The sequence below is a fragment of the Strigops habroptila genome, chromosome 1, assembly GCF_004027225.2.
Source record: "Strigops habroptila isolate Jane chromosome 1, bStrHab1.2.pri, whole genome shotgun sequence".
NCBI classification, from domain to species: domain Eukaryota; kingdom Metazoa; phylum Chordata; class Aves; order Psittaciformes; family Psittacidae; genus Strigops; species Strigops habroptila.
This window is the reverse complement of record NC_044277.2, coordinates 7,349,005-7,370,834: the sequence shown is the minus strand read 5'-3', so window position 1 is coordinate 7,370,834 and position 21,830 is coordinate 7,349,005. Positions and strand designations below refer to the sequence as shown.

Below are 21,830 nucleotides of genomic sequence, written 5' to 3'. Positions count from 1 at the left end.
CCGTGTCACTTCTGCAGTCTGGCTGACTTAAGCAGGGAGAAAAATAATAGCTAGAGAATTGCCATTAGATACACACCATCTACGCTGCCAAGATAGCTGATTTCACAATGTATTTAATAATAGAGGAAGGAAATTCCACACACCTAATAATCAAGTGCAAAACAGGGCATGATAAGTATTAATGACTTAAGGAGATAGAAATTCATTAAGAACAGTCATTTCTCATTATTTACCCCCAAAGAAAAGTCCTGGAAGTAAGCTCTGGATGACAAATTCCATCATTTTTAATAGTTTCACAGCAGATCATATATTGCCCGGTATACTCAAAAGAATTATGTATTTATGAAAAAAAGATATCTTTCATGTTCCAACCTACAAAAGGTAACTTACCGTTCTCAGAAGTGTACCTAAGGTTCTGTAATGCAGCTACGGCAGCTTGAGTGCCTTGAACATCTTCTCCAGCCTCTGTGATATGGAGATACTGAGTGGATGCTTCTTCAGAAACTTCAGCAGTTAACTTGAAAACAAAACCCAGCCAAGGCATGAATAATCACACTCTCATTCTAGCAATTTCGTGAATAATCAAAGTTCTGAGTTTAAAGGAATGACATTTGGACAACAAAACTAAAGTTATAGAAGTACTGGGTGAAACAGAATTCAAGAAGAATATTACATGGGAGTCAGGATATCATCCCATAGTTTTCTTCTAGATTCTACTTCGAAAGTTGTCTCAAGTATGCTAAATTATCTTGACTTCAATTTTGTTGCACAGTTATTTTAGAACTAACAACTGACTTCAGTTGTATCAGGGTCTAGTAAAGACCTTTTGGGCAAAATCAGTCTGTAACACATGTCCTTGCAGATCTGGTAAAATGCCTCTGAAGTTTGAAAAGAACATTTTGTTTCAGAAAAATTATCCTTTCCGTAACTGTGTTTTTTCAAGACAAGCTGTCAATATGTATTACTGCTCTGACAGGACTTCTTTATTTATACTTGTTTCAACAGCAGAGACACCCTTGCATCCTGGATGTCCTCAAGTTTTTTCAGGTTTGGGCATTTACTGGGAGAGCGTAGAGAGAACTGTTCGTGAAATTCACATGGATACAAGACTTGGAAGGGTTACATTCTAAAATGCTTGCCCTTTTTTGAATAACTGTCCATGTAGAATCTACTCTGTTATTTTTCAAGGACTTAATATTCCATCTGTGGATACTCAAAAACTGTTAAACAGGAACTGCAGGCTGGCTCTTTTGAATCAGGTGTTAGATTTATAACAGGGGTTAGACTGCCTGAAATTTAGCAGAACAAGTCTTAAAGTGTGGAGGTCAGCCAACTGCACTTGACTTGTGGCTTTTTCCTCTCACTGGACACCGACAACAGCCTACTCAGGCAGGGGCAAAGGCTCAGCTTGCCAACTCTAATTTTTCACATAAATGGGTCTACATAGTTCTGTGGTTTCCCCATAGCTTCTGCACCTACAGACAGCTCTGCTCTGTAAGCGTAACAGTTTTCATTCCAGAACAAACTGCTACCCACACCACAGCAGAGGAAAGCTTGAAAGGGGAAGCCCTCTCAAGGGCCCCAAAGAGAGAAAATTAAAGCTGTTGGCTTGTTTTTTCTAATCCAGCTTCTTAGGTCTAACTTAAATATTTTAAGGTCTGACCTTAGTGATACTGTGACTTCCTATATACTTTGGATTGAAGCTGGAAACACAGAACAAGTGACAGAAGACTTACCATATACTTACATATACATATATAAATATATATATATACACTTACTCTGTATAACTAGATTCTAGATTCTAACCTTTTCTGATCCAAGCCCTAAGCTTTTTTCATTAATTCAAAATAAGCTTGTAGCTTTGTGCATCTTTCAGTAAACACCAGCGAACACTTAGCATATAACAAAATGCAGGAAGTCTCTAAATTTCACACTTTTTCACTAAAACTTTCACCCTTTGTGTTGAAAATAGAGGATTAGAGCCCTAAAATGTAGGAATAAGCACTTACGAGGATGTTAATCATACCAGTTATTAAAGCAGTCGAGCTTAACAGTCAGAGAGATGTATGCATTCAAAATGGAGATGAGAATACATGACCCCCTGATTGCACATAAAGTCAAGAACACCTTCTGGCATACTTATTTTTACCCTAACTTTTCTCCCTATAGTTTTTTCAAATCTTAGAGCCAAAGCCACAGCAACTTTGCTTTACCTCCCACTTGGTCTCCCCATCTTGTTCCACTAGCTTCATTCCATGCTTGTTTTTAAGATGTCTGTTGAACTCCCATTTTGTGCCGTACACAAAGCTGCACACAGGACACTTAATGCCACCTATAAGGAAACACAAATAAATTCCTTGAGTTTTTTTCATACAAATTCTTTTTCAAGGCAGTAAGAACCCATTTAATTCAACCCCATCTTAATCAAGCCACAGAACTGTAATTTTAAAGGCTTTCCTTTAGCCATGTGCCCAACATGAAAAAAGGCGAAAAAAATAAAGTAGTTGAACTTCTACAGTGCTTAAAGGGCAATTTTGGATTCATGGTAATGGGAAGAGTCTGGAACAACTCATATATCTGGGAAGCTATTGAAGTCCTGCTTTCCTGTCTGCATGCCTGCCTTTGGTGGATGTTAAGTTGCAGGAATGCTGTTCCTATCTTTCCCCCTCTCTGCATCTCTCCCTGGAGAATCCCACCCACAAACCAATTAGAAAGAAAGAGCAAGAACAGACAACTCTTTGCATTAGTCTCAGATACAGCATCATTCCTGCAACAGGTCCATGCAAGAAATATTGGTTTCATCTCTTGGGAGCTATATGCTAAGCGAGTAGCCAAACTATAACAGAGAGAACATGAATTGCAAAGCAAATAATTATCTCCTGGGTGAGATCTTGTGCTTCCTTTGCTAACAAAAGCCGTTCCAGAAGTGGCATGTACATTAGAAAGCAAAAAGGATTTTCAAGGAATGACAACATACTGTTTGACCAACCCTACCCCATTTTTTTTGCTTGGCCACAAAAACCACTGCAAACGTAGGGGATGCTTCAGTCTGTGCAGAATCATTCCCACAGTTGTGTTTCTGGCTGAAATTCAAGTTTAGCAGTACTAGTGGAGACTAGTTCAAGTTTCCGAGTGAAGTTTCTTTCAAGTCTGAGGGTGTCTATGATTTACATTCTGCTTTAGGCCCACCAAAACCAAAGCTTAACACGTTTTAAATAATTCTGAACTAATGCTTCTGCACTGTACATATTCTTATTTCAAATCATAGTGTTCCTTAGAGACTATGTCTACTCCATTACATACCATCACAGCTTCAAATGCAGATGCATGTATAGGCCAAAAATCTACAAGACTGGGGTCTCTGACAAGCTTCAGCTTTAATTATTGGTTCCCTGTTGTCTTGCAAAGCCCTGCTGTGCCAGCCTTCGAGACACAATGCAAAACCAGAGTGTACTCTTTCAGTCAGTGCTGGGATTTCTTTTGAAGTGCTTATAAACAACACTAAGATCTCAATATTCAACATACACAACAGTGGCATACTTGAATCATTTGTAAAACATGTATCTTCTCTAAGACAGCTGTTAAGAGTTTTCTCAAGTTTCAAACAAACATGATTAAGTTTTCTGGCACACTATCAAAGCAAACTAGGAAGAGTTAACATTGTAATGTCATCTTCACTCAACTGTCTCCGCTTTTGAGAGTTTCTACTGTTTATGTTACTACACAAAACTGTAAACCTCAGTTTTCTATCTGCAAAATGATGCACAGCATGAATTTAGCACAAGGATTACAGTATGAATGTGCAGGATTACACATATAAAACTAAGAATGACAAAATCATAAGCATCCAATTTTCTACACTAGATTAAACAGCTTTTACTTTTTCCCCTGCTGAAAGTCATTTGGTCAAATGTCACATCTCAGCTGCTTGTACTTATGCAAAGAAGTATTTCTCTTTTTCCTCCCTATCGACTAAAGCAGAACAAAAATAATCCGCAGGTGATAAATTGGTTGCATTAGGTGACCAGAGCTCACTCTAACAAATCTAATGGCTAGGGAAGTGTTATGCCACTTTAGGAACTATGACACCAGATGGCTGACTCCACATTATCATGGCAAATGATGACTCTTACCCATCATGTTCAAATGCCTCACATATACTCTCATAAGCTGGTTATAAGCCAAGTCCTCATTGCGTAGTCTTTTATGAATCAAGTGATTAGAAAAGCATTCTGGTTTACATTAATGGAAACCCACCTTATGCTATTCTACCAGGTGAAAAGGAATAAACTTCTTATTTTGATAAAACCCAAATATAACTACACAGAGTCACTAGGGCGTTTCACTGTAGATGGTATAGTGGTGGACTTGGCATTCCTTGGGCAAAGGTTCGACTTGATGATCTTAAAGGTCTTTTCCAACCTAGTTGATTCTATGATTATTCCTATACAACTCCCCCTCCTTGCTCTCAATCTATTGTAACTCTTCATCAAGCTTCTCTATTATAGCAGATGCTCAATACTCCATCTCTAGACAAAACTGAGATAAGTTTTCCTATTAAGGGCAACTCAGAAGTTCACAAAAGAAAAATACCTTTGTTCAGATTGGGACAAAGATATTTTCAGTTACAGAAAATGAAATTAAATATTCATTTCACACCAATCTGTACTAATAGGAAAAACCTGCTGTTGTGAAAGAGGACATATTTCTGCATTACTTTGATATTGAAAGTATAATAACAATACAGCAGATAAATTAAAGCTGTTCACTCTTCTATGAATCATTCATTTATTCATAAACTTATTCTAGGAATCTTGAGAAGAGTCTAGCTGTCTACATTCATATAAATATTTCCAATTAAGATTATCTGCAATGTCTGCAATGCAGTCAAAAACCAGCTGAGAGTAGAGAAGAAAAGATGAACAAGTATGAGACCATTCACTCCAGGCTCAGTGCGTAACTTAGAACAAGCAGAATACAATATGAATAGATATAGACAGCTTTTATTAGACATTAATCTTTGTTAATTTCCCTTTAACATACATGAAGGGCAGAGTATACAGTAAATTTGGATTTAATATGGAACTATAGAACAATGAAAAAGCAAAGCATAAATGTGTGTAAACAAACATGTAACAATGGCCCCAAGTAGGAAGGGAGAGGAAGATGAACATCATAGTCCTGCCAGCAAAAGAACTCCAGATGCTGACAACTTACTGAAAACCCCATCCCAATGCCAACATCAGAGGGAAACCACCTATCTTAGGACTACAGAAACAGTGGAGGGGTGACCACAGCACCAGGCAAAGGAGTAAAAGTTAAGAAGTGTATGTGTGTTACTATTTCAACTGTATACTATTGAGTCTTCTCCTGTATATTAGTACTCTAACTATATTTTATTGTTTGTTTACAATAATAAACACATCTAGAATAAAAGTGATTCTTGAATTAGACTGTTAAGATTTCCATTATACTAATAATATTGGCTTTACTTATATAGATAAGGTGTGCTTCCTTTAACCATAAACAAGATTATGAGCATAACAATTTGCAACTTGTTTTACCTGTATTCTCTTCCTTCCCCTCATTTTTGTAGTGGAGAATGATTTGCTGCCATTTACTCTTCAGTCTCTTTCCTCACATTTGCTCGACCTTACCTTGAGTTCAACCTTGCCAAATTGTCACAGAAATTTTTCAAAAGAATGATAGAAATTCATCATTCATTTCAACAGATAGTGATACTTTACTTACAAAAGGAGACAAACAAGTGAAAATGATAAATGTGTGTAACAAGGAATAGCACAGGCAAGGTCAATCACACCTTTGGTTCACCCACCCTTTAGAAACCAAGAACTGAAGGACGGGTAAAAAGCAGCTATTTCAGCATTAATAAAAAGCAGCAATGATTTATCACGTAACACCCAATAAACCAAGGAACACATATCACACAAAAGTTTACCTTTACACCAAGTTTGCTTCAGCAAAAAAAATAACAAGTCTACTACATGGTGGAGAAGTACCTTGTTGGATCAGGGCTTCTGCTGCAGGCTCCCCAGAACCTACATTTACGTACTCTTCATTAGGATGCTTTCTGTTGTAATGCCTCTTCAGGGAACCAGATATGTTGCAGGAATAGTGGCAGTGTGCACAACGGAAAGGCTAGGAGCAGAAAGGCAAAATTAGACCATATTTCTTGTCCTCTTCAGCATACAGGTCTAAGCTGCAGTGTTATGAGAAACCATGTTCATTTCTGGCTTAGGCATCTTCCAAGGAGATCTTCCAAAATTAAATATAAATGGAAGTTGTAACTAAATGTTACCTAAAATTTGGCACTTTTTATTACATGCATGACACCAAGTACTCTCAACACTGTAAGATTATTATCTACTTTTCATAATTCAGGAAACTCTGTTTTCATAATTGATGATCACAGGCCTGCCCATGTGGAGACTTTTCTGCTACCAGGAGATGACTCAGCTGCCATAAGCTTTGGTCTGAAAAGGGAGTTAAGAGAGATAAAAACCACCAGAGGTACAATATGATTGCGCAGCGAACCTAATTTCACAGGTAACCATACCCAACAAGGTTGATCCCTTTCCTTTCCTTCTCTCTCCAACATGCTTTCAACAGCTCCCCTTTCACTAGCACTTACATTCATCTGACCATTTGGTAAGGTAAGTTCTGAGAACTAAAATAACTGATTTTTAAGGATACATCTGCCTTCAACTGACAGAAAGAGACATTTCTAAAGAAAAAGGTTTAGGAAAACAAGTGTTTGTGCCTAATGTTAGCCTTTGAGAATAACCTTCTGACTGAGATATCTCACAGTTACAGTAAGCTTGACATGACCATTAGGGTCCTAGAAAAGAATGCAGGCATTGACCAAAGTCCTAGGAGAAAAGTCAAGTACCCCTGCATGGGATACAAAATGTTGCATACACAGCAACCAGGCCTGAAAATGGTTCGTATGGAAATGTTTATTAAGAAGCTGAATTTAAAGCAGGGAAATGTCTGCAGTCAGGGTCCATTGACCAGCACATTCCCCTAAGCTTATCGCTCGTGACCTTCCTTCAGGCTCCAAACAGCAACAATAAGGAAGAAAAGTGGTGTTCAGATCCCCTTAACCTTACATTTAAGAGGGTACTGTAAAATTCAGCTATTCCATTTTTCAGACGGATACTCTCCTTTTCCATAGCTGCAACTGTCTTCAAGAAAACATTTCTGACAGACTGGTGTGTTCTTGTACCACTCTACATATTTGCATGTCCTGTGTGTTACCTGCTATTGGATAGCAGGATTGCAAATTCATGGAACTTGGAAATACCATCAAATGGTTTGGATTGGAAGGGACCTTCAAGCTCATCCAGTTCCAACCCCCTGCCACAGGCAGGGTCACCTTCCACTAGAGCAGGTTGCTCCAAGCCCCTGTGTCCAACCTGGCCTTGAACACTGCAGGGATGGGGCAGCCACAGCTTCCCTGGGCACCCTGTGCCAGCGCCTCAGCACCCTCACAGGGAAGAACTTCTTCCTAATATCTAACCTAAATCTCCTCTCTTTCAGTTTAAAGCCGTTCCCACTTGCCTTATCCCTACATGCCCTTGTAAAAAGCCTCTCTGCAGCTTTCTTGTCAGCCCCTTCAGGCACTAGAAGCCGCTCTAAGCTCTCCCCAGAGCCTTCTCCAGGCTGAACAATCTCAACTCTCTCAGCCTTTCTTCTTGGGAGATGGATTATATTATCATTAGGTCACCTAACTACTGACATTCCTGAGTTTGATATGTTGCAAACAACTGTCCCAGAAGGAGGCAATGTGTTACTAGCAGTTTTTGAACTCCTTTTGACAAATACTCCCAATTGACCTATTTCAGTGTTTTGCAGTTCTCTTGATAATGCATTGAATAGGCACACTTATATGCAGGCTGACAGAGGACTGAAAAGAGGTGCTGAGTTGACAGTTTTAAATCCAATCCTGAGGTTAGAACCAGCTATATTTAAAGAACTGCATTATGAGTACATTCATCCCATTAGCCATTAAAAAAGAAGGATGTATTTTCATTTACACAGAATCCTTTTGAAAAGATAAGTCCACAGCAAAGCTATGTACTGAAGACAGAAAAATTATTTGTTCAACATGTATCATCTCTTTAGATGACTTGCTTCATTTTCTTTTATGTCTTGTCTTCCAAAATTTAAACCATGAATCAAAAGACTGTCTTCCTTTCTGCTTTATGGAGGTACATAGCATTGGTGCTTATTAAGAATGGTACTCCTTATAGAAGCAGAATGATTTGCTAGATAATGAGAGATGTTGCATATGAAAATAGTATGATGTTTTTTCAATAAGAAACATGCTCATTGCCAAGAGAAAACGTTACATCAACATGAACATTTTCATACATACAAAATACTGGATTTTCCTGGAAAAGCAACTCCTATCATTTCTATTTCCTCAATATAACATTTGACAATTCATTACATCAAAACCTATCATGCTGAGAACCAATGTGAAATTTAGGAATAAAACGATAGTACAGTTTATTAAAGTAAAACACATCTCTAACCTAAACACTTCACAGAAACATTAACAATCCTTAAAACTCTTTCCAAGATATGTTTCAGATAAATGGGGTGGTTTAGAATTAATTCTCTTCAATTTGCTTCTAGCATACGAACTTAACTGTAGTACAATAGGCTGGCAAACCTTCAGAGAAAATTAAGGTGGGCAATGAACAGTGATGGATGGGATCTGCTTTCCCACTTCCCGAGGACATTTTAAGGTACATATTAGATTAGTTCTCTCAAGGACTGACAATCAAAAAACCCAATAATGTTTGGTTTATATTGCAACATGTATATTTGGCAAGTGAAGATACTAATTACAAATTGCCCAAGGATAAAACAACCTTGTATCAAAAGTCTGAATATAAAGTCAAAATTCCTGAAATATTAAAATGTCAAGATGCATAAATGTCACCAAACAGGAAAATGTTTTAAAACTGTTGTCTGAAGTTCCATATATTTCTAAACGACTTATCAATAAGCATGATTTATACGTTTTCTTACCTTGAAAGAGACATGTTGTTCCATATGACGGAGGAGCTGTGGTTTTTGGGCAGCTGTATAGTCACACACTGTACATTTAAACTGCTTTCCTGAAATGGAAATAGAAAATGGAGTAACTTTTTTTTATTTAAGATCAGAAAATGACTGATTATATTTCTTCATATGAACAATACTTGAAGCCTGGCACTTACTCTGCAAAATTTTGGTTAAATAGAGCTAAGAGCAGGGTAAAGAAGAAAAAAGGCTTGAATGTCATCTTTAAATTATGAGCATTAAGTAGTCTGGGATAGTCACTTGGGAAAGAAGAAAAAGAATTGTTACAATGCAGGCTAAATGAAAGAAGGAAATCAATTATTTACAACTGCAGGCAGTTATTTTGCTACCTTTCAAGTAGATCTGGAAATTCCTAACACACAGGTGTTTGTTTATGTTCACGTGTTTTTACCTACTTCTCTCCCGAGCCGTGAAGTGTTAGGATTCAAATATATTTTCCCTGCAAAGCACTATGTCTCCGAAATCAGTTTTTTTCCTTACGATTTAAAACAACACAATTTCCTTCCTTTTATTCTCTGGGGTTCATACTCCCTTTCTCCATTATTTCATCTTTAAGACTCTATTAATCCTGTTACCTCCAGCCAAATAACAAGATGTATTAAATAGAGAAAGACTTCATTCGTGTATATTAACTACCCATAGCTGGCAAAATGTATTTGACTTGATGTGGAATAAGCACGTATTAAAAACTACTCCAAAAGCAAAGGAAGCAAAATGGAGATTGGAGAAGACAATGCAAAATATCCTGTATTATCCCAAAGAGATCAGATTTCTTTAGGAAAAAAAAATTACAAGTATTTTATACTAAGTGTGAAAGTTTCCCTAAAACAGAGCTAAGAAAAACCTTAATACAATTTCTGACATCAAATTAATATAATGAAACCTAGGCTTTCTGGTTTATTTCTAATCACAAACAGTAATAAGCCCATACTATGGAATTGTTTTCTATCATGCCACTCTCAAGAAGTCTGTCTTCTGAAGAAGAATAAAGCAGACAGAAAACTACTTTATATTCCACTGGTTAAATTGACCTTGCAGGGCTGATATTTGAACAAAAATTGCCTGGATTCATAAGTCAGGAAGACAAGACTCATGAATAACAAAACATCTTTCAAATTCATTATTTGTGAAATACCTGAAGAACACTGGATGTGCGCTAGCAAGAACTTTTGAAGTGCTGTCACTTTAGAAAAGAACATTGGGCAAAGAGAAACTGTCAGCAGCCAAGAGGCTGAAAGTCCCTTGGCAAATCTTACACTACATTCCTGGTGACAAATGTCACCTTACTTTTCACAAGTGTTTGAAATGCACGAATTGTTTGTTGGGGTAGACTTAGCGAGGAAAATTTCTTAAGGCTCCACAGACAGTGAGATTCTGTTTCCACCTGAGCCAATGGGAAAATGCATTTTCCAAAGTATGGGATATTTCCTAGAACACTTTTGGAAGTGTAAAAAGCAAGGCAAAAGAGCCTAAATCTTGGATTTATTTGTCTCAGTCAAAGAGGGAGGTGCATCAAAAAGGAACATGCAGTCACCTCAGTTATTGCAGAGGATGATGACAGTCTGAAGCCAGATAAAAAAGGCTCCTGGTAATGACATTGCCTCTAGAGTCAAGGTTTCAGCCTGACCTAGCCGTAAATGATAAGAGAATATAGTTCCATGCATGCAAATGGATGTTTAAAACTAACTTCACACCTTTAAGCCAAATCCAGACAAGGCCAGCTCCTGCGCAACTACGGTGCCAATTTCAAAGCAGCCTCAACTGAATTGCAGTAATGGCTTACACACACATGTATATTTTGTCAAAGAAGTAGAACTAACTCATAGGTAAAAACAAATTCAACTTTAATTGCTGAATTTCACTATTTGGACAAGCCAGATGGTGAAAACAAAACAGAAAGGATCTGAACTGAAGCCCCATGCAGGGCTGTTTTTTTAATAGTCTAATCGTGCTCCGAATTTCCTTTTAATTCAAATGCAATCTGCCTCCTTCTGCCAGCCAGGAATCAGCTGAGGACTGCATTTGGTAAGTAAAATCTTCATTCTTGCATATGAAGTTTAGATGTATGTGCAACACCTGCTTGATACTGACCAAGTTGTTTCAAAATATTGGAAAGCACTTCTGGAATAACAAGTGATTTACTAACTCATGGTAATACTACAGTAACTAAAAGCTTCCTATAATATAGAATCATAGAATGGTTTGGGTTGGAAAGGACCTTAAGATCAACTAGTTCCAAGCCCCCTGCCACAGGCAGAGACACCTCACACTAGACCATGTCGCCCAGGGTTCTGTCCATCCCGGTCTTGAACACCGCCAGGGATGGAGCATTCACCACTTCTTTGGGCAGCCTGTTCCAGCACCTCACCACCCTCACAGTGAAGAACTTCTTCCTTACATCTAACCTGAACTTCCTCTGTTTCAGTTTAAACCCATAACCCCTTGTCCTATCGCTACAGTCCCTGATGTAGAGTCCCTCTTCAGCATCACATCAATGCAAAAGGGATCATCTCCTTCACTTACACGTGCAGATATAAGCATAAATAATATAAATATCTCTGACAAAACCTTCACCTAGATTCTAAAGATGTAAGAGAGCTCTGTGTGCTTTCTGTGAAAGGCTAATGCTAATGAATATGCAATTTTTAATAAAAATAATTTAAATGAAATGGTCAATAGAGTGAAATGAGGTTTCACAAGGTTGCACGAGTTACAAAGATCAAGCTCCTAAGTCATAATGAAGGTCTGTACAGCTTAACCTGCTAAATCGTTTATTTCAATTTAATAATCACAGAGGAATAAAATATTTTTCTGTCCCAAATTTTGATACAAAAGATGATATTTTTCTGGATTTGCATCTCACTTCTTTCTGTGATCACAAAAATATTAAGATTACAGAGCAAATTCAGGTGATGCATGTGTGCCTGTAGAGAACATGTGCTCAGGCTTGCCACTGGCTGATTAGACACAGAACTGCAGCAGCCTTGCCTCTGTTGGGCTACTGGATGCACCAACTCCTAACAATATTCTTGCAGAAGAAAGCAGTAAGAGACTTAACCATGGAACTATTTGTGCTTGCAAATTTCTATTGAGATCAACAAGTGCCTGTAAGAATATAAAGGGATATAAAGCAAACATGAAATTTCAGAAGAACCAACTATTCCGGAGACAGCTGGTTTTCTTTCACAGATACTAATTTTGCAAAGGTTTGAATTATTTCAGTGTCTCATAGGGATAAACAAAATCTGTAAGCAGCACTTTGTTCAACTGAAAAACGCTTGTTAGTAAGGCCCTATAGTACAGCCAGTATTCATTGCCTTGGAATAAACTTGCATTTAATAAACATACACTTACCATCAGCAGTATGAAGGAGTTTATGGCTCTTCAAAGTGCCTTTTGATTTGAACTTTTTCCCACACATATCACAAAGGTGCGTTTTCTCAGTGCTGTGCCGATTCATATGGGCTTTCAAGTTACTCTTGCTGCGAGTGGCGTACTCACAGAGAGAACATTTGAAGGGTTTGACACCTACAAATAAAAATATGTACTATGAAACAAGCAAGCTGGACCTCGTGATGAAAGCCTGGATGTTTGCTTGAGAGAAATTTCAGATCATGCGAGCAACATGAACAAGGTCCAACAGTTTAAAATTTGGCTATCTTCATTCAAGAAGTTTTACCTAAAGCATCTGTGTAAATGATACCAAGCTCCTAACAGCATCATTTAACTTACTGAGAGAAAGGAGGGTTACTTTTATAATGAAGTACTTCCCTATTGAAGCCAGGCACTGAGTTTAACCAAGGAAATACTAGCGTTTTGGTCTTGGTATGTCCATAGAATCATAGAACAGTTAGGGTTGAAAAGGACCTGAAGATCATCTAGTTCCAAACCCCTGCCATGCGCAGGGACACCTCGCACTAGACCATGTCACCCAAGGCTCTGTCCAACCTGGCCTTGAACACCGCCAGGGATGGAGCATCCACAACTTCCTTGGGCAACCCATTCCAGTGCCTCACCACCCTCACAGTAAAGAACTTCCTTAGATTTAATCTAAACTTCCCCTGTTTAAGTTTGAAGCCATTAGCCCTTGTCCTACCACTATGGTCCCTAATGAAGAGTCCCTCCCCATTTAGAATCATAGAATCATAGAATCGTAAGGGTTGGAAAGGACCTTAAGATCATCTAGTTCCAACCCCCCTGCCATGGGCAGGGACACCTTGCCCTAAACCATGTGGCTCAAGGCTCTGTCCAACCTGGCCTTGAACACCGCCAGGGATGGAGCATCCACAACCTCCCTGGGCAACCCATTCCAGTGCTTCACCACCCTCACTGTAAAGAACTTCTTCCTTATATCTAATCTAAACTTCCTCTGTTTAAGTTTGAACCCATTACCCCTTGTCCTACCACTACAGTCCCTAAGGAAGAGTCCCTCCCCAGCATCCTTGTAGACCCCCTTCAGATACTGGAAGGCTGCTATGAGGTCACCACGCAGCCTTCTCTTCTCCAGGCTGAACAGCCCCAACTTTCTCAGCCTGTCTTCATATGGGAGGTGCTCCAGCCCTCTTATCATCCTCGTGGCCCTCCTCTGGACTCGCTCCAACAGCTCCATGTCCTTTTTATGTTGAGGACACCAGAACTGTATGCAGTACTCCAAGTGGGGTCTCACAAGAGCAGAGTAGAGGGGCAGGATCACCTCCTTCGACCTGCTGGTCACGCTTCTTTTGATGCAGCCCAGGATACGGTTGGCTTTCTGGGCTGCAAGCGCACACTGCCGGCTCATGTTAAGCTTCTCGTCAACCAACACCCCCAAGTCCTTTTCTGCAGGGCTGCTCTGAATCTCTTCTCTGCCCAGCCTGTAGCAGTGCCTGGGGTTGCCCCGACCCAGATGTAGGACCTTGCACTTGCCTTGGTTAAACTTCATAAGGTTGGCATCGGCCCACCTCACAAGCGTGTCAAGGTCCTTCTGGATGGCATCCCTTCCCTCCAGCGTATCAACCGAACCACACAGCTTGGTGTCGTCGGCAAACTTGCTGAGGGCGCACTCACTCCCACTGTCCATGTCACCGACAAAGATGTTGAACAGGACCGGTCCCAACACCGATCCCTGAGGGACACCACTCGTTACAGGTTTCCAACTGGACATCGAGCCATTTACCACAACTCTTTGCGTGCGGCCATCGAGCCAGTTTTTTATCCACCGAGTGGTCCATCTATCAAATTGATGTCTCTCCAATTTAGAGACAAGGATGTCATGTGGGACAGTGTCGAACGCTTTGCACAAGTCCAGGTAGATGACATCAACTGCTCTGCCGCTGTCCATCAGTTCCGTGGCTCCATCATAGAAGGCCACCAAATTGGTCAGGCAGGATTTCCCCTTAGTGAAGCCATGTTGGCTGTCACCAACCACCTCGTTGTTTTTCATGTGCTTTAGCATGTTTTCCAGGAGAAACTGTTCCAAGATTTTGCCAGGCACAGAGGTGAGACTGACTGGTCTGTAGTTCCCCGGGTCTTCCACCTTCCCCTTCTTGAAAATGGGGGCTATATTACCCTTCTTCCAGTCATCGGGAACTTCACCTGACTGCCAGGATTTTTCGAATATGATGGACAGTGGCTTAGCAACTTCATTCGCCAGCTCCTTCAGGACCCGTGGATGGATTTCATCAGGTCCCATGGACTTGTGCACGTTCAGGTTCTTAAGATGGTCTCGAACCTGATCCTCTCCTACAGTGGGCCTAAGGTCTTCGTTCTCACAGTCCCTGCATTTGCTTTCCAAGACTTGGGTTGTGTGGTCAGAGCATTTGCTGGTGAAGACTGAGGCAAAGAAGTCATTAAGAACCTCAGCCTTCTCCAAATCCATGGTAGCCAGTTCTCCTGATAGCTTCTGGAGAGGGCCTACATTGTCCCTAGCCTGTCTTTTATTTGCTACATATCTATAGAATCCTTTCCTGTTATCTTTTACATCCCTTGCCAAACTTAATTCTAGCTGGGCCTTAGCTTTCCTAACCTGGTCCCTAGCTTCTCGGGCAATGTTCCTGTATTCTTCCCAGGCCGCCTGTCCTCGCTTCCACCTTCTATAAGCTTCTTTTTTCCCTCTAAGTTTCCTCAGCAGCTCCTTGTCCATCCATGGAGGTCTCCTGGCCCTCCTGCTGCACTTTCTTCTAGTCGGGATGCAACACTCTTGAGCACGTAGCAGGTGATCCTTGAATACCAACCAGCAGTCTTGGGCCCCCCTGCCCTCTAGGACTGTATCCCATGAAACCTTACTAAGGAGGTTCCTGAAGAGGCCAAAGTCTGCTTTCTTGAAGTCCAGGGCAGTGAGCTTGCTGCACGCTCTTCTCACCGTCCTGAGGATCTCAAACTCAACCATCTCGTGATCACTAGAGCCAAGGCTGCCCTGGAGCGTTACATTTCCAACCAGTCCCTCCCTGTTGGTGAGCACAAGGTCCAGCATGGCACCTCTCCTCGTCGGCTCCTCTACTGCTTGAAAGAGGAAGTTGTCTTCCACACAATCGAGGAACCTCCTGGATTGCTTGTGCCGGGCCGTACCGTCCCTCCAACAGATGTCAGGATGGTTGAAGTCCCCCATGAGGACCAGGGCCTGCGAGCGTGAGGCTGCTCCTATCTGTCTGTAGAGCGCTTCATCCACAGAGTCCTCTTGATCAGGCGGCCTGTAACAGATCCCCACCGTAATGTCCCCTGTTGCTGTTTTCCCTTTGATCCTGACCCACAAACACTCTGTTACCTCATCACCCGTCCCCAGACAGAGTTCCATACTCTCTAGCCTATCACTGACATAGATAGCAACGCCCCCTCCCCGTCTGCCTGGCCTGTCTTTTCTAAACAGCCTGTAACCTTCCATTCCAACATTCCAGTCATAGGAGCCATCCCACCATGTTTCTGTGATACCAATGACATCATATTCCCGTAGCCTTGCACACATCTCTAATTCCTCTTGCTTGTTCCCCATACTACGGGCGTTTGTATAGAGGCACCTTAGCCGAGCTCCAAATGCAGCCGACTCAATGGCTGGGGCAGCTGGAACATCTCTACATCGCTCCAAGCACTTATTACAGGTGCTGGCAACTGACCAGGAATGTTGGGATGGATCAATGCTCCCCTCCCCCAACACATCTAGTTTAAAGCTTTCCTGACCAGCCTGGCAAGCCTCCTACCAAAACAGCTCTTCCCCTTCTTTGTCAGACCAGCTCCACCAGCCTCCAGTAGATCTGGCCTCCCAAATGGAGCCCCATGTTCTAAATAGCCAAACCCCTGACTATGGCACCAGCTTTCTAACCATTTATTAACCTGCCAGACATGCCTAGCTTTTTTAAGGTCCTCCCCTTTGCCCTGGAGAATCGATGAAAAAACTATCTGAGCTCCAGAGCCCCTAACCACCTCTCCCAGGGCTCTGTAGTCCTTCTTAATGTCCTCCAGGCAACTGCTGTCTATATCTCTAGCACCCACATGGACCACTAGAAGGGGGTAATAGTCAGCAGGACTTACTAGAGCAGGCAGCCTCTCAGCAACATCCCTGATCCGAGCCCCCGGCAGGCAACACACCTCCCTCGAGACTGGATCAGGCCGGCAGATGGGTGCCTCTGTGCCTTTCAAAGTAGAGTCCCCTACTACTATGACCCTCCGCTTCTTCCTGGAGGCACCAGTAGCGATCCTCTTTACTGGTGCATCAGCAGGGTGCTCATTAGGTGTGGTGGGTGCTTTCTCATTAGCCTCCTGCAGAACCGCGAAGCGGTTCTGGGTGGGGACATCAGATTTAGGAGGAAGCCCCTTGTCGTTAATTGTCCTCTTCCTCCTTTTTTTGTTCGTTTTTCTCGTGACTAATTCCCAGCTTCCTGGGTTGCTGCCCTCCTTCGTTCCTATACGAGCAATGCTGGACGTTTGCAGCCCCTGCGCAGTTTGAGCCTGGAGCAAGCAGCCCAGCTTCCTCTCAGCTTCCCTGGCATCTTTTAGCTCTCCAACAGCCTCCCGCAGCTCAGCCACCTGCTGCAGGAGGACCTCCACCAGAGCGCACCGAGTGCAGCCCTGTCCATCGTGCACCCCCGCCTCACGAGACCAGTCGAGGCACTTTCTACACTCCGAGGTCTGCGCCGCAGCCTCCCCTCTCATCGGCTCTGTCTGGGTGCCTACGCTGGCCACCGCCGGGGCAGAGCTCCCACAGCGGGCCCTGCTCCTAAGGCGAGTGCTCACCATCCCGCTCGCTGCCCGCTCGCCCTGCCTGCGCGAAGTATTTAGAAGTAGAATACAATGCCTAAATTGATGCCTAGCTGGTATACATACCAAATATCCCTCTAAAAGTCTTCAGATAACTATCATAGAATCATGGAATGGTTTGGGTTGGAAAGGACCTTAAGATCTAGTTCCAACCCCTTGCCATGGGCAGGGACACCACACACCAGACCATGTCACCAAGGCTCTATCCACTCTGGCCTTAAACACTGCCAGGGGTGGAGCATTCACTACTTCTCTGGACAACCCATTCCAGTGCCTCACCACCCTCACAGTAAAGAACTTCTTCGTTATATTTAACCTGAACTTCCCTTGTTTCAGTTTAAACCCATCAACCCTTGTCCTATCACTACAGTCCCTGATGAAGAGCCCCTCTCCATCCTTGCAGGCCCCCTCCAGATACTGGAAGGCCGCTATTATTCTCCATTTAATGAGAATTTCTCCACAACAAAGAACAAAGAAACCTGTTTTAAGAAGGACTGGTTAATTAGGTACTTGTGCAAAGCTGTGTTTTACTGTTAGTTACTATCAGGCTGGCTAATGGCTCACATAGTAGTATTTTGGTTTTATTTACTATTTTTGTCTCCCTTAGTAAGATGAAAGCACCTACAATTTCACTTCTCTCAAACAGTCCAAAGTATGTAACAGAGAGACCCACAGTATGTCATCTAACAAGCCTACAAGAACAAAGTAAATCCTTCAAAGAGAAGTTGAATAAATCTGAATTGGCAGAGGAGTTCAACAGTTTCATGAGGCTCTGGCAGTTTTAGAATGATATTCATGACCTTAGAACTAGATTTACAAGCATGAGGAATTATAGCCTACTTTAAGCAGACTTGATTGCACACTTTGATTTGGGAATAAATTTCTATTCACCCCTTTCTCACATTAGTCAGATGAGATGGTTTCCAAGCTTTCTTGGGAGAACAAACAAACTGTACCTAAGGGAATACACAAGTAATTGCTCTAAGCCTATGATTTTGCATTACCTGAACTCCTTAGTGGAGTAAAAGCTACTGGAGAGAAGCACCACTACAGTACACAGACAGGTGAGCTCATAGTTAAAGCATTCAAATATGCAGTACTAGTACAAATGTCTGAAATACCTGCATGGGAACAAACACTTTGGAACCAAAATACCAGTTTGAGAGTACCAAACCCCATTATCCCTTTTATGCAGAGGGATGGCTAAAGAATCCAAAATAATGCTCAAACACCATAGGCAATCTGTTCCATAGATTAACTGATTAAAGAGAATACAAGTGGTCTTCCAATTGCTATAAAAATAGACAGACTGGGGAGACACAAGATTTTACTCGTCTATCTGTGGGCACAGATTTGAAGTTCAAGGCATTTTTAACCTGTGTGTTGCCATATTACTGGAATTTCTCCCTAAAAAATCAAGGATCTGATCAGCATTATCTTATGGGTTTTCCATCACTGTTTATGTCCACGTCAGCTACTTGCCATGCTCAGCATGATTTAACTAAAATACACACAGAATTTATATGTATACGTCAAAGTAACCAGTTTTCAATTGTTTTCCTAATAGGTTTCCAGACCAAGTATTTTTGGACAAATGTGAAAGGAGAAGCAGTTATTCATGAGAAGATACATAAAATCACTTGCTTGAAGGGTCGGAGCATGCATTTAATTCACTCCTCCTTACTCACATGTATTACAGAATACTTTATAGATGTTTATGAAAGAGTTTTGGGAAAAAATGAATCGGAAATACTAATTTTATAAAACATTTAAGCTGTCTACTCATGTTATGAGTGTGCACTTCCACATGTGATCCAGAATGTATTAAATTATTTAACCTCCAGTGTAGCTTAAGGATTTTGATTCAGGTACAGCCATAATTTTGAATTCCTTTTTATGTCAGCCAAGCTTGTGTGGAATGCGACTGATTATATACCCGAATGCTTAAAACCAGAGTTTTACCTTCATGAGCCCAAATGTGACGTTGAAGGTCTGATCCATTCTTCATAAAATAAAAATCACAGTAGGGACATTTCACAGCTCGCTTTCCAATAAGTCCTTTCAGCTGAACTCTTCTGCCAAGAATCTCAGAAATAGTAGTCATTGAAACCTCTGAGAGAAACGTAAAAGGTAATAAAAACCAGAAAGACATGAGGGAATTTGTTCTATAAGTAATATTGAAGAGCTGGATCCTGATTCACTCCAACTATTTAAAAGCTCTACTTCCCTTACTGCCACTCAGATAAGACCTGAGCAACGAACATAATAAGGACCTTATTTCCTGCAGGGTTTCAGTTCACATCACTCACAGCTATAATGATCAGAATGCCTGATAATCAGGCATAAACTATAAAGGAAAAAACGAACTCATGGAATAATGGGATTGGAAGGACCTTTAAGGTCAGCTTTCCAAGCAGGGCCAACTTTGGAGTTCCAACTTCAAAGTTACATCAAGTTGCTCAGGGTCATATCCAGTCCTGTTCTGAACATATTGAAGGATGGAGATTCTACAACCTCTCTTGGCCCATTCCACTGTTTGATCACCAGCCAAAATTATTTTCCTCATTTCTGATAAGAACCTCCTTGCTCCAACTCATCTCCCTTTATTGTGAAATTCCAAGAAGATCCTGGCTCTGTCTTCTTTTTAATGTCCTATTAGATAGCTGAAGACAGCAATTAAGATTCCTCTCCTCGCCTTTGCTTATTCAGGCTCAACAGACTCCACTCTCTACGTTTTTCCTTCATACAATCTAATGTTTTAGTTTTCCAGTGAAAAAGTTCAAAATAACGAAGTTTAAATTAAAATGTCTCAAATACACATAATGAAAACATTGCCAAATGCTTTTAAAAAATAAATCAAATTACTCTGCATTTCAGATGAATAAAATGCTATCTCTTAACTCAAGGAAAGTACAGCACTTGGGCAATCTAAATACTAAGACATGAAAGCTGATGACTTTATATGTCCAAGATCTTGTAAAATTTGAAAGTCTAAACTTAGATTTGTGTCAAATATGATCTGTCATACCCAGTATCCTGATGATTAGTCCCAGAATGGGATAAAAAATCCTGCCTGAACTCATATGCACAAGGAAAGCAACCTCAAAAGGGAAATATAAAAGCCCATGAACTGAGCAGAGAGATGTTCTGAAGTACCCAAAGAAAAATATAGCTACAAGTCTGAACCTTCATCTGCCTTCTAAGGCTTAGATGCTTCATTCATGAGTGCGGGCTAGTATGTCTGCTCAGTAGGGATCTATCTCATGTCTCAGACTATTAACAAGTATCAAATTAAATCAGTGGATAAAAAGGTAGATAATTCTGAGAGCTGGGACCAGAATCCAAGACTCCTCTTTCACTGCTCAGTATCCAAATCATTTGGCAATAAAGCCAAGCTCTCTTATCTCCTTGGTTTGAATACTGCTCTACCAAAGTCTACAGAGATTTTTGCCCTATTGCCTTCATAGGATCAGAATTCAACTCCTATTCTCTGCAAACCTAGAAGGAGTACTGTTTTATTTCATACTTTCTACTCTATGAAACAGAAGAGACAAGAGAGGGGTCATGCTGAATGATATTAAGGAAGGTGAGGGGAGCTCCAGAAATAGCATTTTAATGATAAATATGAGAGGGTTTCAGTTTAAATTAATTTTTGATATGTCGTTTTAAAATCCAATTCTTTTTAACAGTATCCATTTTCCCTTTCATCTTTATTATTTTCCATTTACACTTTAAAACTGTACTCATGTCTCTGCAGTACTTGGTATTTTCTGCCATCAGATCCCTCACATTTATTTGGCTTGTAATGAAATATGCTGTTCAACGAAAGGATTTCCTCCTGATTACAAGGACAGCACACCCAGGAGAAGATTTGTGCATTAATTCTCCTCTATATATTTAAACGGTGTTATTGCATAACTACAGCATAGGCATATCTTAGATGTAGTATTTCGGTAGTACCAGGAGAGATATCTTATAAATCTGGTATTTTGCTTCCAAGTTCTATTCACCTGCAATATACAAATTAAAAATGAGGACACAAAATAACAGGATGTGCAGATTTTCTTTGTTAATCTTACCTGTATTATAACCCAGAGTTTAAGAGAAGCCACTTTCCTGGGTCAAAACATTCACACTATACTTTTAGAGGGATTCAGATCCCAAACAAATTGTTCAGTATTATTTAAATGCAGGAGTTTAGCACACCAGGGCTCTAGGGTTAACTGGTATTTCTGGACCCCTGACACAGCTTACACTAATAATTCAGCAGTCAACGGAGCAGTGCTGACCTATGGCAACCTGTAAGGGCATAGTATATAATGCACTGCTAGGTCACAGATCACATTATTTAGAGAGGCCTCCTATGCTCCCTGGTTGAGACAGCAGAAAGGATTTACAGGAATAGGTCTTGAGATTCAATTTCTATGCTTACTGCGTGACATACCTCCTGACTACGGTATAGCACAGAAACCTTTCCTCATCTC

At 40.9% G+C, this 21,830-nt stretch overlaps 1 protein-coding gene across 3 annotated transcripts in view; it reads right to left on the bottom strand.

Annotated features, from left to right (window-relative positions):
- Positions 1-21,830, bottom strand: part of ZFAT (zinc finger and AT-hook domain containing) — a 77,667-nt gene that overhangs the window by 13,950 nt on the left and 41,887 nt on the right. For all 3 annotated transcript variants that reach the window (XM_030509037.1, XM_030509182.1, XM_030509096.1), the window contains 6 exons: positions 19,309-19,458; positions 12,472-12,645; positions 9,064-9,152; positions 6,024-6,162; positions 2,217-2,335; positions 391-517 (listed from right to left, as the gene is read on the bottom strand). In XM_030509037.1, the coding sequence (XP_030364897.1) occupies positions 391-517; positions 2,217-2,335; positions 6,024-6,162; positions 9,064-9,152; positions 12,472-12,645; positions 19,309-19,458 (798 nt within the window). The remainder of the gene's footprint in view (positions 1-390; positions 518-2,216; positions 2,336-6,023; positions 6,163-9,063; positions 9,153-12,471; positions 12,646-19,308; positions 19,459-21,830) is intronic.